The following is a 15,836-nucleotide window of genomic DNA, read 5'->3' on the forward strand; positions in this document are numbered from 1 at the left end:
TCAGCCCCTTTTCAGCACATTTCTTGACCTTTGTTTATTGCTCTAAAGTATTTTTCCAGCCATACCATAGTGTTTTTCTCTCTCCAAAACACTAAGAAGCTGGTTGAATTTTGATTTTCAAAATTGAAAGTCTCCATTCAAGCTAGAAGAAGAAAAAGAAGACTATTCCCAAAGATTGAAGCTCTGGAAGAATCATCTTGGCTCTCGTTGCTACAAGTTCTATGCGGGAGAAGTTGAGAACCTTTGGGAAGTGTTGGGCATTCTCCTAAGGCTGATTTTCAGCCACTAGGTGGTTGATCTTATTGAAGTTAAGCTACATTTGCAAAAAACGGGATTGCTGGGCAATCTTGGTGAAGGGTGCTATTTCTAGCTTGTAGCTGGGCTACTTGTGGGCAAGTATAATTTTTGTAAGTTGTTTTCATGTTCAATCATTTTGGAAGAAACCGTGGTGTATGGTTGGGCCAAGCCACCCGTTTTATGTACTTGTGAAATTCTTACTCCCTTAAGGCAGTACATATCCTTCAAGAATGGGGGGGGGGACAGCCCATCTTCTGGTTCCTAGTGCAATATCATTTCTTTTCAGTATTTCCAAATTGTATAATCAATTGTTATGGCTATGTATGTGAGATATGGCAGTGATGAAAGGATGATCATCTTGTGCTTTCAGTACTAAATTCTATATAACCACGCACCTGTTTGTGACAGAGAGTGTCCCATATTTCCTCTTTCTGCATGCCGATCCTAGTGTCTAAACCAAACTCTTGGGGATGTGGACACCATGTTGTCGGTCATGTCACTAGGGGTCATCAAGGTGAAGGAGGATAGAGGCATGGTCAGATACCATGGTGCCTGCAATGATACCTAGCATACCCCCCCATTGCATGTCAATGGTTCGATGAACTGGACACATCATAGCAGACAGTCACACGAAATCAATTTCACGCAAGTAGAGATGTTTACACATGCATTATGCGAAGGATATTTATCTTCAATTCCGAGAACCTATAAATAGCACGTCTTCTCGAGCACGGAACTAGCTCAATGGGAAGGCTAAAACTGAGATCCTTGACAATGGGTTCCACATCCTGGCAACACTATAGGTATCATGAGGCTTGGCCTTCCGTAGGTGACACGAGTATTGGCCTCCGTACGAGAACACGAAGCTCCTTGGCCTCCTGTACCTTGGCATAAAATAGAGGAGAGCCACTTGGACAGCCAAATGGTAAATCGGACATCAGATAGTAGCCAATAGGTAGAGTCGGACAACATAGAGGACACGTGGCATTGCCATGTTGCAATGATGATGTGGCAACGATGACATGGCAATCCAGTTCAGGTGATTGACAACAGTACTACTTGCCGACTAGAAGCATTGGTGCATATATATACGTGGATAGCCAAATCATCATATTCATCTACTTTCCTCAGTGTTGGCCTTCACAAAGCGTTTCTCTATAGGCACAGTAAGCCATAGGGTTGTGATTTGACGTCTTCATACCCAGCCACATCTTGTACTTGAATTTCAGTTGTATTACTTCTTCTTGTACATAATAAAAGCAATAGTCCAAGATTCTTGTGTGTGATGCATGTGTGATTCCACCACACTCTTCTTTCTATCTCTGGAAAACCCTAGCATATAGACACAAGTGTTCTACACTCTCTCTCTCTCTCTCTCTCTCTCTCTCTCTATATATATATATATATATATATATATATCACAAACACACGTGGTGATTCAACTTGTTGGCAATCCTGATTTGATGATAGCCACTCTTCAAATCTATCTTAGAAAACCATTCCTATTTATTAGCTCAAGTTCCCATACAAGCTTTCATTAAATCAAGTTGATCAACTACTTATTTTTGCAATATGTATTCGACTCAGGAGAAAGAATTACTTCTGATGTCAAATAGGGTGATCCTCACACTAGGCCACATAAGCTGTGATGCTATAAGGCAACTTGACCCTATTTTTTTGCAATGGTAGCCTTAAAATCATAATCAGAGTGTAAAACTATCCAGCTTACTTCCTCCTTCACGATACACTTGAGCAAAAGTTACATCCCCTGCTTTCCTCATGTGATCCTATTAAACCAAAACACAACAGCATCATTCAGAAGAGATCGTAATGGACAGGCTTTTAGGTAAGCTCAAGCTTTGATTAGACCTCACCTTCAAATCTTGCCATGAAGCTGATGAGGGCAACCTGGACACGTACACTGTGGCAACAGACAAATGATCAGTTTTAAATGCATTAGCACAACTAGATTAAAAAAAGTAAAAGTGGACTTGTAACCTCTAAAATCTGATCGTCGAGGAACAACGGAACGACCACTATTGTGACTATTGTTGCGATCGCTTGATGGCGGCAACCCTCGGCCTCCATGGGCAAGTTCAACCTGCAAGAATCCTCAAATGAATCAATTTTACTACGCCTGAAGTAATAAAGCATAGTATTATGCTTCACAAGAGACAATTTTAAGGCTATAAATCAGACAAGCATCTTAGATGCCTATGTACAGGCGGATTCATGTTCAGTCGTAGAACACCTTGCATATGGGAGATGTCTGGCGTGACATTAGCAAAACGTTTCATGTATGGACGGACAATGTGAAGTTGTCAATGCATGTAGCGGACATACAGAGCTAGCCTAGGCAATGAATGAAAGACCCTTGTGTGAACACTGAAGAGGGAGAAAAGAAAGCTAATGAGCCGGATAGTTTCACATGAGGCCCATGCAAAAGAAGGGGGCTGTAGCTTCCTTCATCATTTAAGCAAGAAGAGCAATCAACTATAGTTTCCAACATGAAAGGGGGTGCAAAGGTAAAAATTCTTTCACCTGAAAAAATGTTTTGCCCAAGAGATGATGATCTCAGATGGGTATGGTGGATCTCTAAGCTTCCATAGTGCATCTTCTCTAGCTTCTCTTCCTGCACACTCTTTAGCGCTCCCTTAAAAGCTACACAACCCTGCAATCTTTCTGTCATTCAAGGCTCTGGATAGGTGTCCTACATTGCTATCTATAGGAGGAGGCTTCAATTGCCATAGACTTATGCTGCTAAGGTCAACAGATTTAAAATGATTCATCAGTTTGCATACATCCTTCTCTTCAAAATGGGCTGCTCATTGGAAATGGCGCTGTTCTCCAAACTCTATGCTTAAGGACATGAGAACCAGTTTGTGCTTCATGTTCTTGACAACCATGACAAAAATCCCTTAGAAGACAGGGCAGACTTGGTCCATAGTGGATGTAGCATGAGGTTGCCACAAGGATCTTCAGAATTCACATAATTAAGATAAAGAATGGATGTAGATGTCTGATGCATGTGTTCGCTGTACATGCTATGTACACCACTTTACGGGCCGAAGATGGGCCAAACTCCCCCTTCTCGTTTCTTTATTCCAATAGTGAAGATTCCTTTACAAAGCTCTATGGGCAACCAATCACCCAGAGTCCCAAATTATAACATAAATAATACGAAAACAACTTTAGCAAATCAGCTTTAAGTCGATACAGAGTTCTCATGGAAAATCTTGTGGCTCTAACTTGAGAGCAGTTAACTGCAGTGCAACTCCCCACTAAACCAACTCACGGTCCAAGAGCACACCATCTTTGTAGCTTTTCTTTTCCCAAGCTACAATGTGTAGTTTTCCCAACAGAGCTTGAGTACTACCTGGAGACCTTCGTAATTGTAGGAAAATCGGAGCTGACAGACTTCATGTTTTTATGCTATTGGAGCGGCCTCTAGGCCGACTACATAATGTTTGTAGTTTGTGTGTGAACAGCCTCTAGGCGGGACATGTATTAATGCTAGTGTAAAACGTGTGGGAGTGTGTAACATGTGAGTGGGGGGCATGCATCATGTGCTGGCATGGCACATGTGTACTTTATTGTACTTGATGATTCATGTATACCTCTATGACCGCTCATGTATCATGTGAGGATAGCCTATAAAAGAACTTTATCAGAGCAAGATCTCCTCGCTCCTCCCCACAGTCCATAGCTCACGTGAGCATCTTTTGCTGCTTACGTGCAACAGCCAAGGCACCCATTTGCATTATTATTTGCACCCCTCAAATCTGTCCGCGTTAATTCACAATACAGCAGGGCTTAATTTTTTCGCTCAATTTTTGAAGCCCAAGTCTAAGGCTTGAAGGTGTCGCGCGTCTTCAAATATGAAAACTATTGCAGCTTAGCGTCTTCAAATCTAGAGCCTACTATCCGTAACCCCACATACGAGTGCTCTAAAACCTGCAGTAACCCTAAACTCGCTGATGCTTGCCTAAAAACCCTTATTTTCAACCTTTGCACTCGGCCATGACTCTACCGGCATCGTCTATGGATTTTGGACTCCATACGGCATCAAACAGTTTGGTGCAACTTGTCCTGATGCGGCAAGGATTGTGGAGCATTGTCAAAGGCACTGAAAAGAAGCCTGCTGCTAATGCTAGCAGCGACCTTGCACCCTAAGATACATCTCCACCCAAAGCATCCACAAAAGCCTCTCGGCCATGAACACTGCTACGACTGTATGCATGCAACCTCCTGCAAACATCTTTAACCTCTTCTAATACATTTGTGTAAGGCCCCACACCATGGCCAACCAAGCCCAACATGTGTGCCCGAATGCGTAGCCGACCTCCATCCCATTAGAAAAGCTTACATGGAGCTTGTAAGCTCTCCTTTGGCTTGAGGGATTGAGGGTTCTACTCTTGTTTGAAGCAAGAGTGGCCACCAATTCACTTCAGAAGGGGAGGTTCTTACACCTGCACACCTCAAAAACTGGAGGGAGGAATCTTACAAAAAAAGCGTTGATTTCCTCAGATGATTAGATCAATGGCTGTGCCTGATTTCGGTTAGGAAAAAGCGTTGATTTCTTTTATTTCAGAGAGGGGAATAATTATAAGATCAGAAGGGGAGGTTCTTACACCCGCACACCTCAAAAGCTGGGATAGGAATCTTACAAAAAAGCGTCGATTTCCTCATATGATTAGATCAATGGATGTGCTTGATTTCGGTTAGAAAAAAGCATTGATGAGAGCAATAATTGCATTCACAAGTGAATTGCCCTTTCCCAAGGGCCTTCACATGGGTCACATATTGTCACTCCAGACGCTTGGATCGGCCCATCTATAAAAAGACCGATTTAGATAGAACTTCGTTAGAGGTTGAGGAGACCGACATTGGACAGAAAATTGTACATTCAACAAACTTCAATGACGAGTCTTGACTCTTGAAGTATGTACTATGATAGTATGAAGAGGACTCAGGGGGAAGGCAATGGGCACACGTAATGGTTCTTGATTATGCATACCAAAGAGGGTATACAAGGACTGTATTGGAACACAACAATCTACTTGCTTTTATACATGAATGATGTAGCTCTTAAGACACTCAGTTGAAGATGCCCAAAACCTATGACTCTGCCTTGGAACAATTATAAGCACAGTTTGTTAGTCATCGACATACAGAAGGCCAAAGTCATTTTGGTCAAGAACAAAAAAGGAACCATTTCCCACTATATTTTGCCTACCTAAGAAAGAAAGAAAGAAAGAAAGATTTTATTAACGTCTTCCAAAAGACCGAACTCGGCCTATGATCTTCCAAAAGACCGAACTCGGCCTATGATCTTCCAAAAGACAGAACTCGGCCTATGTCTTCCAAAAGACCGAACTCGGCCTATGTATCTTCCAAAAGACCGAACTCGGCCTATGTTATCTTCCAAAAGACCGAACAAGTACCTAAAGGCTAAGATTCTGGACTCTCGCGAGAGGGGGAAGGGGGGGCACTGGTAGAAAATGCAGGGCGGAGGTAGAAAATGCAGGGGCGCAGGCTGAAAGCCTAAGGGGGGCGCAAGCAAAAAAAAGGCACGGTGCACAGTACATAGGCTACATAGTAACAAGTATGATAGTGCAGTTGTTGCCCGTGGGGAAAAAAGCTTGTACATTTTATTACCCAGCTCAACTTCGAACCTCGAAGTTTGCTTTGCTTGGGGGCCTCAACACAATCACGTACAGCCGCGCAACGCAACATCACGGAAAGCCACACACGTCAAATCGGCATAGCAACAAAAAAATTTTGGAAACCCCCAATTTTTAGGACATCGTACGGAAAAACATTTCATAAGCTGATGGACGCGGACGTGGATGGACGTCCGGAATTCCTGGCGGACGCGTGGAAAAAAAAACTATGTAAATTGCTTTATTGAATGATGAAAAGACTGACTTTCTTGGAGATCTTCCTTGGCTAAAAATGTAAGCCCAGCGGGGCGTGTAGTGACAGATTCAACCATGTATACAAGTCTACAAGAGATATAGAGAGAGAGAGAGAGAGAGAGAGAGAGAGAGAGAGAGAGGGGTAAAGGATTCTTGCACAATACACCACACTAGGCAGGGAACAGGCCCTGCCTCCTTTCAAGAATTTATTCAGGAACAATCCACGGGCTTTTACAAGCCAGGATCAATACAACAAATGAATACAATATCAAACAAGTATGTCGATGAAGAAGTCCGGGTTGAAGGCACAAGATCTTTGATGCCGAGCACACCACAAGAATGACTTCACAAGAGTATCTCACCGGGCTAGAACCAAAATCCAGAGTATGATCGCAAATCTCAAAGTTGAACAAGAGAACTTAATACTCAATCTGTAGAAGATCCTCAAGAAAGCATTTCGGAAGAGCAAACACTGAGATGGCATTGTAACCCTTTTCCTTATGGGCAGGAGTTTGCACCAAAATCAAACCCCTTTGATGAAAACAATTCTAAGAGTGCTTCCGAGAAAGACTGGCACCTGATATTGCTAATGCTGCAGGTGGCAGAGCAAGGGTGGACAGGCGATGCAAGAAAGGTGGCTCTGTACAGTGCCAGTAAGCGTAATAGGGGCGGCGCCAAGCAGCAAACGACGACGGTGCAGGAGGGGCTCTGGACAGCGCAATGCTTAGGCAAGGCGGCACAGCACTCAAGCGGGGCGGCGCTAAAGAGGCAATGGCGCTGCAAGGCGGCGACGGCATCGCTGGCAAAGCAGGACGGCACAAGGCGGCTATCCAACGGAGCAGCAATGTTGATGAAGATAATGGTGAAGAACTTTTTGCTGTCCACAAGGTTGCTCTATATTATCAAAAGATATCCATGCTTCTTTTATACTTGAAGAGGGTCCCTACTTTTTTGTCACGATTTGCTTTTGTCTTTTCTCTTTTTAATATTTTAATAATAATCAAATATGGCCAAAGTTCTTGATTTATGCTTTTCTAGCTTCAAGGCCATGCTTTTTGGCCTTGGAGTTGCTTTTTGAAAAAGCAGCTTTTAGCTTTTTCATCCGGCTCAGTCTCCTCTTTCCAATGGTACCCTTGGCTCGCGGTCAACTCAGTTTGACTTTTTTGCTTTTTCTTGCTTTTTGACCAAAACTAGTGCTTTTTCTTGAGCCAACTTCAAGATCCCTATTCCCATGCTTTCATGATTCTGTCCATGTGTCCGCGCATGAGTTCCACCATGTGAAAAGAGCTAGGAGGGCCAAATAGTTACAGTAAATCTACAGTCTAAAGATGGCCTAATTCTTGACCTTCAAGTTCACCCTTGCTTTAGACTCCCCTTGGTTGTCCCGGCCTGTGACGCGTCCGTCAGTTTTCGGCCGTTTTGGCTAAAAACGGCAATTTCGGCCGTTTTCCGTGACGCGTCACGGGATTTCTATCCGGAGGGACATGGTGCCCGAGGGGTATGCTAGACCGCCCCGAATATAATGCATCTATATGGGGAGGAAGTGCTTGGAGAGGCAAGGCATGGACCCATGTAGGCACCTAGACGCACTCACGCACCGGGTAGGCACGTTAGGCCTCCCGCGTTGCGAGTGGGATTGCTAGGGAGCCGAGTGCCCCGGGGGATGCCCTCCCAACCTTGTCGGAGTCGGGACCGAAAGCGCCGACGGGACCGAGAACGGTGGAAAAACGGCCGCCCGCCGAGGCCGGCGCGCCGGGCCCTGCCGACGGGCCGCGATGGACCCTAGGCCGGCGAAGCATGGATGGAAGGCAAGTCCCGAGCCGAGGCCGAGGGAGCCGGAGCCGGGCATGAAGGGCAAGTGAACGGTGAGACCCGCAAGGCAAACGCGCGAGACGCGCTCAACGGGCCCGTGGAGCCGAGTCATGAGCCATGAAGAGGCCGCGTGCGGCAAAGACGTGGTGTGTTCGTGCCGGACGTCCGCTCGTACTGGGCTTGCGTCCGTACGGCCATCACACTTGGTATCAGAGCCAAAACGGCAACAAAACGTCAAAAACGGCGAAAACGTCGAAAACGGCAAAAAGGCCAAAAAACGGCGAAACGGCGAGTTGAGCCTATGTGACGGCCACGAGCCGAAAAACGGCACAAAACTGCCAATTGAGATTTGAGCTAGCAAACGGTGGAATTTGCCCGTGGTGACCTTTACCGACCTCGAGGAGCGGGGTGCAAGGCAGAGGATGGCATGGTCGGCCGGCCCCGTCGGGACCCCGAGCTGACGGCGCCGGGGGGTCGACCGCGCAGCTCCCGTCGGCGGCGGGTGCCAAGACGAAGGAATTTGGGGACATGTTATATATGAAAAATGATCATTTTTCCGAGGGGATCGCAACCGCGTGGTCCTTTCGAAGAAATTCCGGAGTTGGCCGACATGTTTTGGGGTCAATGGACAGTTGGGTTCCAAGCAAGGTGAGGTCCCGGGTGCAAAGACCAACATGCGACATTGGCAAAGAGCTGAACGAAGGAAGTATCAAGCTCGATCCTTGTGGGGGCCGTCAGCACTTCCAGCAAAGGGAGAACAGCGGGTCTCGGGATCTTTCAGAGTTACCACCAAAGGCAGGTGAAGCTTTGAAGAAAACGGCGAGGCTGGCTAGACAAGGGTGGCGCATGGACCGGCAGCACCTCAGATGAGGACCGCGGGCTGGGAGTCACTCAAGGTCAAAGATGAAGACAAAGACAAAGGGGCCACGCATGCGGAGGCAGCGTCGGGAATGGGACCGGGTCCGCTTATGCTAAGAAACTTGAGGCGGCGGGATGGGACGTCGTCTCGGTGTGGTGCCCATGAAGAGCAGAATAAAGCCGCCAAGCCAATCTTATGGGAAAAAGCAAGCGGCAAGGTGTCCGCTGAGGCCATGACGCGCCTCGTGGCAAAGGAGCCACCAACCCTCAACACGAAGCAACAGGTCTAGGCCGGAAGGAGCCGAAGCCTCGTCAGATCAACCCAGGATCAACAAGGGCAAAGCAGCAAAGCCGAGCCCGCACTCCTTCGCAGTGCAAAAGCAGGGTGAGACCAGAAGGCGTCAATACCCCTTTCCGGCTATGAAGAGCCACACCCCGAACCTTCGCGTTCCGCCTGGGGTGAGGGTAAGTCCTAAGAAGAGGCACCAAGAGCCCTGGGTCTTCTCTCCTCGTCTCCGACGTTCTCTGCCTGGGTGAGGGTGAGTCCTAAGAAGAGGCACCAAGACCCATGGGCTTTCTCCTCCTTGTGGCCGTGCCGCCCACCGAGGCCAGCACGCACGCGTCACCCACTCCTCCGAGTTCTCCGCCTGGGTGAGGGTAAGTCCTATGAAAAGGCACCAAGACCCCTAGGCTCTCCGAAGACCCGCCTGGGTGAGGGTAAGTCCGCGCGACGGCACCAAGACCCCTGGGCAACCGATGCAAAGACGGGCCCCGTAAAGGTCCAAAAGATTCATCGTGCCGAGGGCACACACCGGCCCGAGCTGGAGCAATCCGGGGTGATGGGGAGAAAACAGAATTAGGGTTAAGAGTTATGTGGGAGACATACACAGAGAAGCACAAGGGAGAGAGAGAGAGTTGTGGGGATAAGTCAACTCATGAGGCATGAGTGTGTGACTCCCCTATCACACATGTATATTGCACTAGTACACATAGTGCACTTAGTACATTAAAAGTACTAAGTGTACTATGTACTATAACTTATGGGCTTGTACACACTATAAGGGTGGGCATAGTGCCTTTACCCCGACAACCTCCCACTTAAAGGCAAAGTGCCCTTAAATGAAGGAAAAAGAAAAAATCAGCATGTACATGATAATATACAAGGCCATATCAAGGCTGAAAATGGCCTCATCCAATGCCCATCAAGTGTCTGCAATGAGCAAACCGCTCCGGAGGCAAACTCTTCGTCAATAGATCAGCCGGGTTGTCATCCGTATAAATCTTAACAAGCTGAATTTGCTTGTTCTCTATCACCTCTCTGATGAAGTGATACTTCACATCCACATGCTTCGTCTTTGCATGAAAGACAGGGTTCTTTGCCAACTGGATGGCACTCTGACTGTCACAATGCAACAATGGAATATCCCCTGTATAACCCAAATCAACCACTAACCGAGATAGCCATAATGCCTCCTTGCAAGCCTCTGTGGCTGCAATATACTCGGCCTCTGTAGTAGATAAGGCTGTGCACTTCTGCATCCTGGATATCCATGACACAGCACCTCCTGTGAATGTAAATACATAACCGGTAGTAGACTTCCGGTTATCTGGATGACCGGCATAATCCGAATCCGTGTAACCATGCACTAATGCATCCTGTTTGCCAAAACAAATGCACATATCCTGTGTGCCCTTCAGGTATCTCATGACACCTTTCACTGCTTCCCAATGCTTCTTGCCAGGGTTGGCCATGTATCTAGAAGCCACTCCCACTGCAAATGCAATGTCCGGCCTAGTAGCAACCATGGCATACATGAGACTGCCACAAGCTGAAGCATACGGAATCTTGGCCATATCAACCCTGTCTCTATCCGACTGTGGGCTGTCCATAGCACTGAGTTTCACATATGGAGGCAAAGGAGTACTAGTCTTCTTCCCCCCGTCCATATTGAACCTCTGCAAGACTTTGCCAATGTATTCCTTCTGAGACAAATACAACACATGCTGATTTCTGTCCCGAAGTATCCGCATACCCAAGATGTGATTTGCATCACCCAAATCCTTCATATCAAAGGTTTCATGCAGCCTCTGCTTCAAGGCATCCATCTCTTTACGAGATTTCCCGGCAATCAACATATCATCAACATACAAAATGAGAATCAATAGACTGCCATCCAAAGCTTTCTTGGTGTACAAGCAGTGATCTATGTCACTTCTCCTGAATTTCTGTGATTTCATGAATGTATCAAATTTATGATACCATTCTCTTGGTGCCTGTTTGAGCCCATAAAGACTCTTTTTCAGCTTGCATACAAGCTTCTCCTTTCCACTTACTGCATAACCCTCTGGCTGCTGCATATATATCTCCTCATGGAGATCACCGTGAAGAAAAGCAGTCTTCACATCCATCTGAATCAAGTCCAGATCATCATGCGCAACCAAAGCCAACACAGCTCTAAGTGTGGTCATTTTGACCACTGGAGAGAAGATCTCATCAAAGTCCACACCATATTCCTGCTTGAAGCCCTTAGCCACTAACCTGGCTTTGTATCTTGGCTTTGCATCTGATGCAACTTTGAGCCTGTATACCCACTTGCATGGCAAAACCTTCTTGCCTGCAGGCAAATGCACCAACTTCCAAGTTCCATTTTTATGCAGAGAATCCATCTCTGACTTCATAGCACGCTCCCATAGAGCCTTGTCTGCCCTCTGTAAAGCCTCTTTATAACATGATGGCTCCCCACAGTCAGTGAGCATCAAGTAGTCAACCCCTGGAACAAACCTGTCAGGGGCTCTGGAGGGTCTAGTGGACCTCCGTACCCAATGACCATCATTTGCAGGTTGCTGTCCAGCCTGCATATCACCCATTGATGGCTCCTGTTCCATGCCATAAGGCTGAAATATCATGCCCGGTATCTCCTCCAACTGTGGTATATCCATAGGGATATCTTCTGCCATCTCTGGCTGTCCATTTGGACCATTTTCAGCACCATTTAAGGGCTGGTTTTCCTGCTGTAATGGCTGATTTACAGCCCTTTGTTGTTGTCCATGATGTCCATCATCATCAAAGATGACTCTGCCAGGCTCCTGTTGCCTTGCAGGCTCCTTATACATGCATGTTTCATCAAAAATGACATCATTGCTGCGTATGATCTTTCTATTTATGGGATCCCAAAGTCTATACCCCATTTCACCTCTGTCACCATATCCTAGGAATATGCATTTGTGAGACTTAGGATCAAGTTTGGTGCGCATTTCCCTGCGTATGTGCACGTACGCAACGCAACCAAACACTCTCAAGTGCTTGTATGACGGAGGCTTCCCTGTCCATACTTCTTCTGGCACTTTCCCACCAAGCCTCGTGTTAGGAGACCTGTTTATAAGGTGAACGGCTGTCATAACAGCTTCAGCCCAAAAACCATGAGGGAACGGACCTTCTCCTGTATGGTCCTGTTCATCCTCTCTGCTGTCCCGTTTTGTGGAGGATCATAAGGAGTAGAGAGCTCCCTCTTGATGCCTTAAGCATCACAAAAGTCCTGAAACTGTTTGGACATATACTCTCCACCATTGTCGGAACGCAAAGCCTTCAGTGTTTTTCCAGTTTGATTCTCAACAAGAGCAACAAACTTCTGAAACACTGAGAATGTATTACTATTCAAACGAAGAGGATAAACCCACACCTTACGTGTGGCATCATCAATAAAAGACACAAAGTATTTTGCCCCTCCCAAAGAAAGCTGAGGCATCTCACATACATCTGTATGCACAAGCTCTAACTGAGCATCTTTCTGTCCAAGAGCTTTCTTGTGGGGGCACTGGAGTTGCCTGCCATATATACAATGCTCACAAAACTGAAAACTTGAAAACTTTAGAGAAGGCAAGTAACCCAAACGAGACAATTGCTTTATTCCTTTGACACTCATGTGTCCCAACCGGCTATGCCACATAGAGATTTCCGGCAGCTCGGTTGCATTTACATTAGCATGGTGACAAACACCTGCATGCATGAAATAAAGAGTGTCCACCTTAGAGCCTCTGGCAACAACCAGTGAGCCCTTACTAATTTTCCACTTTCCACTACCAAATGTGGTAACATAATCAGCATCATCAAGCTGTCCAGTAGAAAGCAGAGTCTTCTTGATCTCAGGCACATGCCTGACATCATGGAGCATAAGCTGTGAGCCATCTGAAAATACAAGTCTTACATCACCTCTGCCAAGTATCTTGCATGCATGGTTATCACCCAAATAAACCACTCCTTCATTGCCAGCAGAATACCTGACAAACAAGTCTCTGCAACCTGTGACATGAAAGGAGGCACCTGAATCAATGATCCATGAGTGCATACCATGACCACCTGTAAGAAGTGAATGGGCATCAAGTGAAGAAGTAAATAGGACCTCATCCTCACTGCCACCTGCATGTGACACATTGATTTCTTCAATCTTGACTTTACTTTTGCCCTTTGGCTTTACATCTTTGGCTTCATCCTTCTCTTTGTCTTTGCCTTTTCCCTTTTCTTTTTGATCATTTTTCCATTTGTAGCATTGCTTTTTGATGTGTCCCTTCTTGCCACAATAATGGCATTCCAAATCCTTTTTGGAGCGAGACTTGCTCCTTCCCCTCTTTGCTGGGATCTCCCACGTGCATTCATTGCATTGGACTTTCCAACAGAGTTGTTTTTCCTGTTCATCTCTTCTTGAAGAAGAGCACCCTCAACATCTGCATATGACAGCATAGCATGCGAATTGCTAGTGGCTGTCCTGAATGTGTCCCAACTCTCTGGCAAAGTGCATAACAGAAAAGTGGCTTTGAACTCATCGTCCATTGCCAGCTTTTGATTGATAACTTGGCTGACAATACCATTAAACTCATTGAGATGGGCTGTCATAGACGCCCCTTCCTTCATCTGAAGACCTATGAGTTTCTTCAACCAATACACTTTACTTGAGGCACTTTGTTGGGCATACAAGTCCTGCAATCTCTGCCACATTCCCCAAGCTGTCTTCTCTTCACGAATGCTGAAAAGTAATGAGTCTGACACAGACAACATGATAGTAGATCTTGCCAGCTCATCCATATCTTCCCACTCTTCAGCAGTAAGAGAAGCGGGCATCACACCCCTTTCTTTGATAGGCTTGTGCTGCTTTTTCTGGAGCAACACATTGTAGCACTGGGTTTGCCAAATATCATAATTATGCGAGCCTTCAAGCTTCTTGATGTGAAGCAATGAAGAGCTCTCACCTGTGGTTGCCATAGCAATATGCAACCTTTAATGCCTGACTCCCTGCAAATGTGCAAACACTGCACCCAAAGCACACAAAGTGCTCACTGTTGTTCTCCCAAGCTTTATCTCCCACTGCGGAAGCAAGAATGCAACTTTTCTCCCACTTTTTGTGATGAAAACACCAAAATATGGTTGCTGCAGATTTTGGACAGCACTTTAAATGTGCTCTTTTGCCCCTCCAAAGTACTGTACAGCAGTACCAAGTGCTCACCAATGATGTACCAAACCTGTACCGGCAAGTACAGCAGCTGAATTTGAACCTTTTGGTCACTCAAAACAGTGTACAGCCATGCCAAAACAAATGCACATATCCTGTGTGCCCTTCAGGTATCTCATGACACCTTTCACTGCTTCCCAATGCTTCTTGCCAGGGTTGGCCATGTATCTAGAAGCCACTCCCACTGCAAATGCAATGTCCGGCCTAGTAGCAACCATGGCATACATGAGACTGCCACAAGCTGAAGCATACGGAATCTTGGCCATATCAGCCCTGTCTCTATCCGACTGTGGGCTGTCCATAGCACTGAGTTTCACATATGGAGGCAAAGGAGTACTAGTCTTCTTCCCCCCGTCCATATTGAACCTCTGCAAGACTTTGCCAATGTATTCCTTCTGAGACAAATACAACACATGCTGATTTCTGTCCCTCTCTCTCTAGTTATGGAGTTCTTAGTGTGGTTTAATCCACCTTAATCTTATGCTTAATCTATGTGCTTCACCATGACCAATCCCATTTCTAGAATCTTAACACGGGGAGGGCCATGCTGAAGGAACGTGCCATATCAAGCCACCAAGGGGGCTGCAGGGGCACAAGAGCTGTGTGATTTGGGAAAGCAGGTTTGAAGAAGGGGACTACTTGGGAGCTCTGGATTGCAGCCTAAGGACCGTGGTGCCGGGCAGATAGCACTCTAGATGAAGGAGCAAACGGGTATAGCTAGACTCACTCCTCGTGGACTCAAGTTGTGCGGCTCACGAGTTCAAGGGCTGTGGAAAGCGAGCTTGATGAAGGGGACTACTTGTGATCGCTCGAGTTCAGGACATGGAACCGTAGTGCCGGAACATAGCACTCTAGGTGAGGGCGTGACCTTGTACAACTGGAGTTGGGCAAGTGGACCAGAGTCATTTGGCTCTCCAAGGTCACCTGAAGATGGAAACAGCTGGATGTGCAAGTGGCATATGTGCATGCAGTTGGGTGGGTCAAGGTGGCAGCTGGCTCACTGAAGTTCGAAGGCGTCTTTGGACCAGGTTACCAGAAAATGGAAACAGCTGGGTGTGCAGGTGGCAATGTGCATGCAGTTGGGTGGGTCAAGGTGGCAGCTGGCTCACTGAAGTTTAATGGCAGCTTGGATGTGGAAGGCACTCAGATCTAGCCAAAGGGCAAAGCAAGTGCAAAAGAAGAAGATCCGGCCCGAGACGAAGTTCAAGCAAGTAAAACTTGGCTCCTAGCCGTCCAAGCAGAGCTTGTTGGGATGACGTCAAAGAAGACTGGCGCTTCGCAGTGCGGCATGACACATTCTGAACGTCAAGGTTCAAAGTGATGGTGCAGAGTCAGGAAATGAAGCCGTGTGAAAGTCATCATGGTGTCATGGGGGCTTGAGCAAGACTAAGTGGAGGGACTTTGCGCCCTGGTGGACAGGAACAGGCAGATTCTGGCGTAAAGGTCA

At 46.6% G+C, this 15,836-nt stretch overlaps 1 protein-coding gene across 6 annotated transcripts in view; it reads right to left on the reverse strand.

Moving 5' to 3' along the window:
• Positions 1-15,836, reverse strand: part of LOC147603342 (serine/arginine-rich splicing factor SR30-like) — a 52,886-nt gene that overhangs the window by 19,011 nt on the left and 18,039 nt on the right. For all 6 annotated transcript variants that reach the window (XR_015265621.1, XM_086796602.1, XM_086796599.1 and 3 more), the window contains exons 5-7: positions 2,296-2,398; positions 2,172-2,218; positions 2,027-2,084 (exon numbers count right to left, since the gene is read on the reverse strand). Coding sequence is in view for 5 of the 6 variants with exons in the window: in XM_086796602.1 (XP_086652728.1) it covers positions 2,027-2,084; positions 2,172-2,218; positions 2,296-2,398 (208 nt within the window). In the remaining variant the exon portion in view is untranslated. The remainder of the gene's footprint in view (positions 1-2,026; positions 2,085-2,171; positions 2,219-2,295; positions 2,399-15,836) is intronic.

The sequence above is a fragment of the Cibotium barometz genome, chromosome 64, assembly GCF_041138505.1.
Source record: "Cibotium barometz isolate CiBa-2024 chromosome 64, ASM4113850v1, whole genome shotgun sequence".
NCBI classification, from domain to species: domain Eukaryota; kingdom Viridiplantae; phylum Streptophyta; class Polypodiopsida; order Cyatheales; family Cibotiaceae; genus Cibotium; species Cibotium barometz.